General features: G+C 40.0%; 2 protein-coding genes across 2 annotated transcripts; both read right to left on the reverse strand.

Annotated features, from left to right (window-relative positions):
• Window positions 1-483: 483 nt before the first annotated feature.
• Window positions 484-3,156, reverse strand: LOC104920384 (CDGSH iron-sulfur domain-containing protein 3, mitochondrial). Its single transcript, XM_010732636.3, has 3 exons — window positions 2,761-3,156; window positions 1,344-1,460; window positions 484-1,263 (listed from the first exon to the last, which is right to left on the reverse strand). Exons 1-3 carry the CDS (start codon window positions 2,842-2,844, stop codon window positions 1,078-1,080), a joined length of 387 nt encoding a protein of 128 aa, XP_010730938.1. The 5' UTR covers window positions 2,845-3,156; the 3' UTR covers window positions 484-1,077.
• Window positions 3,157-3,274: 118 nt separating this feature from the next.
• Window positions 3,275-8,333, reverse strand: LOC104920382 (CDGSH iron-sulfur domain-containing protein 3, mitochondrial). Its single transcript, XM_010732635.3, has 3 exons — window positions 8,050-8,333; window positions 4,350-4,466; window positions 3,275-3,681 (listed from the first exon to the last, which is right to left on the reverse strand). Exons 1-3 carry the CDS (start codon window positions 8,140-8,142, stop codon window positions 3,493-3,495), a joined length of 399 nt encoding a protein of 132 aa, XP_010730937.1. The 5' UTR covers window positions 8,143-8,333; the 3' UTR covers window positions 3,275-3,492.
• Between the last annotated feature and the right edge of the window lie 905 nt (window positions 8,334-9,238).

Consider the following 9,238-nt stretch of genomic DNA (forward strand, 5'->3'; position numbering starts at 1 on the left):
GGAGGGTAGAAAACGAAAAGCTTTGCTCACTCTGTGGTAAATAAATGAACAGACAGGAATCAGCAAGTCTGTCACAGATTAAAACTTTTCCATCAGTACAGTAATTGAGGCTGGATTGTTTTGTCAGCTCTTTTCTGTTTAGCTTCTTATAGTAAAACTCAGGTAAAGTCAACTGCAAAATAAGTTTTGCACAAACAGCCTGTTACAGTCTGAACTCCCCTGTTCTGCAGTATCTTTGGTAGATCTTCACTGTTTGTACATGTACAAGTGTCAGTAACGCATATGCAAAGCTGCCTGGTGGATAATATGTACAGCTGGAGCATCTTCAGGTCCTAGAGGTCCATAAAGACCAGGGCCAGTTTATCAAAATATTTTTCTCAAATCCTTTCAAACATTTCTACATGTAAGACTTCACATTCTCAATATTATACAAGGCTCTTTCTGTCAGAGGAAAGTTTGTGTATCATAACAGGGAATTACCACTTTGAGATTTATGAGTTTGCATTTATTTGGTAGTATTATTGTACACAACCTATTGTGTAATTCCAACTGGCAGCTGTTTATTTCTTAATTTACATCAACAAAAACATAAATACTTCTAAGTCAACTACTAAGTCAAAAGGTAAGATAGTGTGATAGATCACACCACACCTCATTGACTTTATATGGCATCAAATTTTAAATATCTTTACACACAATGTAAAACATCTGTTGTTTTTTGATTTGTTTTTCATCCTCTCCATCATCAAGGTCTTAGCCATGATACTATTACATCTCATCTTTAGCATAATTTTCTATGGACTTTATTAATTTGTAACACTGCCCACAATGGCCTAATAAAACCAGACAAAAATGGTTTGGTAAAATCTCCACGGTTACACCAAAGCAACATTGTCTCAAATAAAAGACTGAAAGCAAGGACAAATGAAGCTGAGGGCTGTGCTGTTAACCTTTTCATGGTCGCTCTCTTCTCTGTACTGACTCAAACACATCATGCTTTCATCCGATACATCAGTGTACAAAATCCAGCTGCAACAGCAACATCAGTGCACAGTTTAAAGACCTCTGCCTTCCTTTTCAAGAGTCGGTGGGTTCATGTAGTGGGGCAGACACGATGAAGTCCTGCTTGTGTGTGCCGTCACAGTACGGTGGGTTGTTTGTGTATTTGCAACCACACAACCAAACTGTGGCGTCTTTCTCTGGGACAAAGCGTAGCGGGGACAGGCCTTGGGCTTTGGTTTTGTGGGAACCGTCGCAGAAAGGCTGAAAGATGGAGACTTGATCAGGGAATATACGGGATGTGTACTTCAGATATACAGGATGATGTCAAAAGGTGGTTTTACCTGTTTCTTGCTGTATCCACAGGTGCACCATGAGTAACGCTTTCCACCAATCAGCTCTACTTTAAAAGGCTTTTTAGAGGGGATGACAGGCTTTGGAGGATGTGTGCAGAGCTGGACCTGTGGACAGAGTAACAGAACAGTACTCAGTTACTCCATTACAAGTTCTGCATTGTATCAAACTCTGTAGGTGTGTGCAGGCTGCTTCTCTGACATCTACTTTTTCATTATAATGCAGGTCTAGATGCTCTATAAATCCTAAATGGCCAATCCACAGAGAAATACACACAGCCTCTTCTCAAAAACTGTGCTGTTAAATGAGCCGCAGGATTTCTGTAAGGTTGTGATGTCACAACCACCTCACCCACCGCTCACCTGGGCTCTGGTCAAATCTTTTGATATATAAAAGAATATTACATTTAGTAATACCTTCTCTTTTAACTGTGACAGATTTTTAGCATCTCTGCAAATCTTCATGGAAGTTACTGTTTCAGTAATAACCATCATTTTGCCACGACTTGCTAATATGCCCATATAGTGGACAGGAGGTTGAGCAACGTGAGCAATGTGGCACTTCAATGTAATCATATTTTTGTTACAACATGGTATCTAAGATGGTTTTTTTGTAACCATCTTATGAACATTGTTTCAAGAACATCCACCGTTGCCTTTGCCTAGTCTGAATGCAGTATTCATTTTCCTTCACTTCCTTCCTGGACTTCAAGGCATTTTCCATCAAGGTCAAAGAAACTGTTAAGGAAAGGACATACGAGGCAATCTTTTGGACTGCGACCACACACAAAGTCTCACAGGGATTCATTCATGTAAATAAGATAAAACACCAGAGCTTTTTTTGCTAGAGCTCAAGAGAGAAGCTGAAAGAGGAGATGTAAAATTATTTTGACATGGCCTTTGTTATCCATAAGAGCCCCTCTTATGGATATGAAAACTTCCAATAAAACGCTGGAAAAGTGTAGAATATGAGACTATTAAGATGGGAGAAGATTGGTTTTAAACTTTATATTTTTACTAGTCATAGTTGCAGTAACTGTGCGCAGGTCTACCAACACCAGCGACGTCAGTCCTGAGGAAAGCTCTAATCAGGCTGTGATTAAAAACAGCTGCGTCTGTGCAGGCGGCAGCTTTGATGTTGGACAGCAGGTGGCGCTACATCTACAGTCTGTTCATACAGCACAGCCTCCTGGGACGCTAACACAACTGCTGTTAAGATTAAATAATAAATTTCTATTAAAAGAATAGAAAGAAGTGTTTCTATCTTTAAGTATCAGGTAACAAACGGAGTCACAGCGTTGTCGGCCAACAGAGAAAGAGTTATTTATAACCCAGCTATTTGAAGTGAAGCCAGCCTAACAACAGCGTGTTTACAGAGGACACGGGCTAATATAAGTGCGCAATTTACCTTAGAGGCCGTCACAGCCGGTATCCACGGCTGTCTCCAGGTGAAACTCCATTTGTGCTCTAAGCTGGTCAGTAACACGTTCATATTTCTGATGTATGTATGACAGATGGTGGATGACCTGAGCTGACAGGGTGCTGAAGTCCAGTCACGTCACAGAAATGGAAACCGTGAAGAAATATATAAAACAGAAACGGTGCAAGATTTCACAACACAACACTGTGTTGATTATACAAACCGCCTCCTGTAGAGTCACGTGTAAGGAGCTGAACCAATCAGATATCAGACAGCCGGCAGATTGAACTGAATTTGACTTACTGTGGTCCAATCAATTTAACGCAACAACTGAAGTAGTTTAGTTTACAACTAAAAATTCTCAGTTATGTTTACTGGGTATATTAAAAAGGAGGAGAAACGCCAATATTTCTAGATGTGCAGAAATGTGACAAATTAAAACATTATTACAGCACAAATTGATAAATACAAACATTTCAGAGAAAACAGCTCTGATAATTTATGGCTTTAACACATTTATTTTTCAAGCATTTTAATTCTATTAAAATGCTTTGCATGTGTAGATGAACAATGATTACAAAAAAATATACATACTTATAATATATTGCGCTTTATAAATCTGCAGGTCACTGATAACACAGACAAGATAAAGACGGAGGTAAGTCGTTAGTTAACAGTCATTGCTCCTGAGCTTCCCAGCGCAGGCGTCTTGATTTCTGTTCATTTAAAGACGCCTTTCACCGACTTCACTAAATCCCGAAAGATGACCTTGAAGTGTGATCCGTCACAGTACGGTGCGTTTTTGGTTTCCTTACAGGCACACAGCATGACCATCTTGGTGCTGTCGGGGGTGAAGCGCAGGGGAGCGATGCTCGGAGCTTTTGCCTTGTGAGCTCCATCACAATAAGGCTGAGAGAGACAGTGAGAGACAGGTGAGTTCAAACTTCAGATTTTTTTCAGATTGGTCAGTATTTTTAAAGTCAGTTTAGTATATTTCTTATTACTGATGTGATTTTATTCACAGAAGATGTTTTGACACATCACAGCAGGAAAAGCACATGTTTCATTAATAACATTATGTCTGCACTCTGTTCAGGGTCCTGCATACTGTGCATGCCGGCTCACTATCGTTGCATACTTGCACAAGCAAAAATAGAAAAGAGCCTGTATTAACGTGAATGTTGCACTTGTGCTTGTCCTGCTATGACAAGTCATAGTCAAGGCTAACAACCGTGTCTGACAGGATTTGGTTTGAAGCTGATCTAGTTTGTGATCCGTGACTCTGAATGACTGACATCCTGCATTCAGCACAGGTGCCTCTGAAAGTTGAAACCTAATACATACAGCTAACAATAATTTTCACTGTTGTTTGGTTCATAAAATGTCTTGTTTTGTCAACAACCTGAAAGTCACAGAGGATGAAAGAAACCAGGCACCATTCACATCTGAGGAGCAGAATTCAGAGATTTTTTTTTCTTAAAATAATAACTCAAATCGATTAATCAGTTATCAAAGTAGTTGGTATTCAATTCAAAAGTTGACAACTAATCGACTTACGAGCTGTTCCGCACACTCACCTGTTTCTTGCTATGACCACAGGCACACCAGGCGTAGCGTTTCCCAGCAGTCACCTTAACTCTGTAAGGCATCCGGGCTGCAGCGACAACCTCCGTGGACTCTAGGCGGTACTGAACCTGCAGACAAGATGAACCATCACATGTGACACAGAGCAGCAGGTGATGGTTAACAGACAGCATCAGGAAAATACTGTGAGCAGACATCTTTTTAAATATCACAATACACAGTTCACTAATGCTAATGACTAACGAGCTAACCATAAGCACAGATTAGGTAGTTCCTGTCTGACAGATAGAAATTTGCATATCACAGATAACCTCAAACTGTTTAACCCTGCAGATTAATGATAACATTATAACTATTAGAGACAAAATCCATCACCTCTTGCCCTCAACAGGCATTGATCTGCATTCTGATACAGCAAGTTTGGAAACAGCTGTAAAACCTGATATGTATTTAGACTGTTTTTCTCCCATCGACCTTCATCAAATAACTTTAATCATTTCTGCATCTAAGCCGTCAACCTGTCTCTTAGACCCCATCCCAACCAGGCTACTCAAGGATGTTTTACCTCTAGTTAGTCATTCTTTATTGGATACGATTAATCAGTCTTTATTATCAGGATATGTACCACAGTCCTTTAAGGTAGCTGTAATTAAACCTCTTAAAAAGCCCACTCTAGACCCAGAGGTCTTAGCCAACTACAGACCGATATCAAACCTTCCCTTTCTGTCTAAGATACTTGAGAAAGCTGTAGCCAGTCAGCTGTGTGACTTTCTCCATAACAATAGTCTATTTGAGGATTTTCAGTCAGGATTTAGAGTGCATCATAGCACAGAGACCGCATTAGTCAAAGTTACAAATGACCTCCTAATGGCATCAGACAAAGGACTCATCTCTGTACTTGTCCTGTTAGATCTTAGTGCTGCATTTGACACCATTGACCATCAAATTCTTTTACAGAGACTGGAACATCAAATTGGCATCAAAGGAACCGCCCTAAGCTGGTTTAAATCGTATTTTTTAGATCGATCTCAGTTTGTTCACGTCAATGATGAATCCTCCATGCAGACCAAAGTTTGTCATGGAGTCCCACAAGGTTCTGTACTTGGACCACTTCTATTCAGTTTATATATGCTTCCTTTAGGGAACATTATTAGGAATCACTCTATCAATTTTCATTGTTATGCTGACGACACCCAATTATATTTATCGATCAAGCCTGATGCAACCAATCAGTTAACTAAACTCCAAGCATGCCTTAAGGATATAAAAAGTTGGATGACCTACAATTTTTTGATGTTAAATTCAGACAAAACTGAAGTTCTTGTAATTGGACCCAAACACCTCAGAAACTCTCTTTCTAGAGACTTAGTTACTTTAGATGGGATCACCCTGGCCTCCAGCTCCACTGTAAAGAATCTTGGAGTTGTTTTTGATCAGGATTTGTCCTTTAACGTCCACATAAAACAAATTTCGAGGACTGCATTCTTCCACTTACGTAACATCGCTAAAATCAGACGCATTGTCTCTCAGGCGGATGCAGAAAAACTAGTCCACGCATTTGTTACTTCAAGGCTGGACTATTGTAACTCTTTGTTATCAGGCTGCTCCAATAAGTCTCTTAGGACTTTGCAGTTAATTCAGAATGCTGCTGCACGTGTTCTGACAGGAACCAAGATCAGAGATCACATCTCTCCCATTTTGGCTTCCTTGCATTGGCTACCTATTAAATCTAGAATAGAATTTAAAATTCTTCTCCTTACTTACAAAGCTCTTCATGGTCAGGCACCATCTTATCTAAAAGAGCTCATAATACCTTATTACCCCTCTAGAACACTGCGCTCTCAGGACGCTGGGTTCCTTGTGGTTCCTATAGTTTCCAAAAGTAGATTGGGAGCCAGAGCTTTCAGCTATCAGGCTCCTCTTCTGTGGAACAAACTACCTTTCTGGGTTCGGGAGGCAGACACGGTCAACACCTTTAAGAATAGACTTAAGTCTTTCCTTTTTGATAAAGCCTATAGTTAGGGCTGGCTCAGGTCATCCCTTAGTTATGCTGCCATAGGATTAGACTGCCGGGGGACTCCACCTCCACCCCCCCAGGGTTATGCCTAGCCAGGCACGGTATTGGTTGAAGATACAGTCACATCTCCCTTACCGAAAACTCTCACACTCTCACACTCTCACTCTATCACTCTCTCTCTCTCTCCCACATTTTTTCCCTGTTAAAAGGGTTTTTTGTGGGCAAGTTTTTCCTCACTCGAACCAAGGGTCTAAGGACAGAGGGTGTCACTCCCTGTACAGATTGTAAAGACCTCTGAGGCTATATTTTGTAATGTAAATGTATTTTGTGACAAATAAAATTGATTTGATTTGAGGGTGGAGTAGTAATGATTACATGTAATCGGAATTATGTAAATAGATCACACAAAAAATGAGTAACCCATAATCAGCCTAGATTACATAAAAAAAAAGATTATATATGTAATTAGAGTAAAGTAAGTAAATTTGAAGTAGTTTTCATTATGAACAGTGCTCTGTTAACAGTCTGGTCTCACTGTGTGTTTTCTTATACAACTGCTCCACTTCATGGCGGCTCTAAGGGCTGAAAAGATAACAGTGTTGACTGTTCTGATGACTGACCTGACTGATGTGGCATGACTTAGGTGTGTCTTGGACTAATCACACTAAAAAGCCACTCCATAATGTGCAGCTTTATCTTGAGGAACGACATTTATTAGGCACTGATAGATATTACTATAGATACTATTTCAGGTGGACCTGACCTGTCCTACGCTGCCTCTGATTGGCTAGTACTTTTTGTTGGAATCAGGGTAAGCCAATCAGAGGGAGAGTAGGATGGGTCATGACTTTATCGCCCTATGAGAAATATCCATAGTTGTAGCCTATGAGACATATCCATAAATGTCTTCTTTTTTTTCTCTCAAAATAAACCTGCACATTTTAGAGTGGACTTTTACAGTGACCGGTCCGAGGTTCACCTGTGCCAGAGTCACACTGTTTAAATCAGCACCTTCATGTGCCACACCTGTACCCTGCCAAAGAGCTCACTTACAACGGACAAATTCATGATTCCTTTTGTCTGCACAACTTGATCTTTTACTTAACTTTTCCCGATGAAAAATGGAAGTGAAAACATTAGTGTTGCATTTATTTTGAGTGTACACACACACACACACACACACACACACACACACACACACACACACACACAGCAGTAGACTACCTAAACAACTGCTTGTACAGTTCATGTACATTTGATTTGACCAGCTGTCATTGCTGAAGATAGAAACTGAATTTTATTTGCATTGAAAATATTTCAAGATGTTTAAAGAGAAAAAATGTTTGTGGGACAGTTTTTTTTAGTATAAAGGCGTAATCATTCATTCATTCATTCCATTCAGCAGCTGCCTACATTGCACAGTAATCTGACCCAGCCCTGTCTATTATACATGCGGGCTCATTAGTCTCCGTGTCAAGGGTGAAAGGAGGGAGTGTCACAGTTTAGTTTGCTTAAACACAAACGAAAAGAAGAAACATACCGCTCCACTGCGGGTTTTCCATAACATGACTCAGCACTTTAAAATGCTAACACTAAATCTGTGACGAACTATTAAACACAGCAGGACAGTGACCTTCAAACATGCAGCAGAAACTGTGAATTATGTTGAGGCTCACCCTCGAGCAGGAAGCAGGCAGGACTAGGTGAGGTCGTCTGAAGGTCTGAGTGCATCCTCTCTGCAGCGCGACCAGAAAGCTGCTCGCGTTCATTTTGTCAAGTTCACGTGGAAGAAGCCTTTGTATCGATACTTTTACAGACGGGAGGAGGCCACGGAGGGAAAGGAGGCTTTTCTCGGGTCTTCAGTCAGCTGCCTGCCTCACAAGACTCAAGCTGGCTCGGACGGACTCGAGGAAAAGTTTCAACATGGCCCCTGTCTCAGACAGTCCAGGTGATTGGTTTACGACTGTATACACATACATTGTGCGCTGAAGCCACGCCCCCCATAGACGTCATATTATGAGTGTGTGTGTGTGTGCGCGCGCGTGTGTGCGTGTGTGTGTCCCCTCCTCGTCTTCCTCATCAGACGTTCATTATATAGTCCACAAACAACGCCCTGATAAGGCCCTCTGTTAGAGTTTATAAGATGTGATGAATAGCTTTGTTAGTGGTTGGTAAATACTAATTTGGGCTGCAGCTATCGAATATTTTGGTAATCGAGTATTCTATCGAATATTTCGATTAATCGAGTAATCAACACGCGACGTTAGCGAAAACGCTCCTGATGGTTGTCGTGGTTACAACAGTCAGATGAAGACGTCACGTTTTTTCACAGTCTGCGTGTGTACATGCGTGTGAAGACGTGATCCAGGTTTCTAGGATACTAACACGCGTGTAAACTAGGGCTTATTTTAAAGATTTGTGAATGGTCATATTTATTTTACTAGTCTTGTGAATTGTATACTTAATTCAAAATATTTTATATTTTTTATAATACATTTTATTTGTGTCAAAGGGCCAGTAATCTTTTTTGTTAACCCATAAAAAATCATCACCATAGAGTGATATTTATGGCATCTGATGTAGTAGGTCAAGCTCTAAAACAGACGGTGGAAACATCCTATTTTAATTGAAATAACTACTACTACTAATTATTATTATTATAGTAAATATTTTATTGAGTTTAAAATAAACTTGTGCACATAGATTAGATTAGTCACTTATACATATAAAAAATCTGCAGTCCTATATAATCATTTTAATTATATTACTTTCTATTTTTGTATAAATGTATTGTTTCAAGCGCATTTAATGATGTGAATCAACCCTTAAAGTTGTTAACATTGTTCCTATTATTGCTTTGTTTCC

The sequence above is a fragment of the Larimichthys crocea genome, chromosome I (genome assembly GCF_000972845.2).
Source record: "Larimichthys crocea isolate SSNF chromosome I, L_crocea_2.0, whole genome shotgun sequence".
Lineage (NCBI taxonomy): Eukaryota > Metazoa > Chordata > Actinopteri > Sciaenidae > Larimichthys > Larimichthys crocea.

Coding starts and splice junctions, on each gene's coding strand:
- LOC104920384 (XM_010732636.3), bottom strand. CDS start 2,844: ATGAACGTGTTACTGACCAGCTTAGAGCACAAATGGAGTTTCACCTGG. Junction 1,461..2,760: donor CGGCTGTGACGGCCTCTAAG/GTAAATTGCGCA, acceptor CTCTGTCCACAG/GTCCAGCTCTGCACACATCC. Junction 1,264..1,343: donor GTGGATACAGCAAGAAACAG/GTAAAACCACCT, acceptor TCCATCTTTCAG/CCTTTCTGCGACGGTTCCCA.
- LOC104920382 (XM_010732635.3), bottom strand. CDS start 8,142: ATGAACGCGAGCAGCTTTCTGGTCGCGCTGCAGAGAGGATGCACTCAG. Junction 4,467..8,049: donor TGCCTGCTTCCTGCTCGAGG/GTGAGCCTCAAC, acceptor TCTTGTCTGCAG/GTTCAGTACCGCCTAGAGTC. Junction 3,682..4,349: donor GTGGTCATAGCAAGAAACAG/GTGAGTGTGCGG, acceptor TGTCTCTCTCAG/CCTTATTGTGATGGAGCTCA.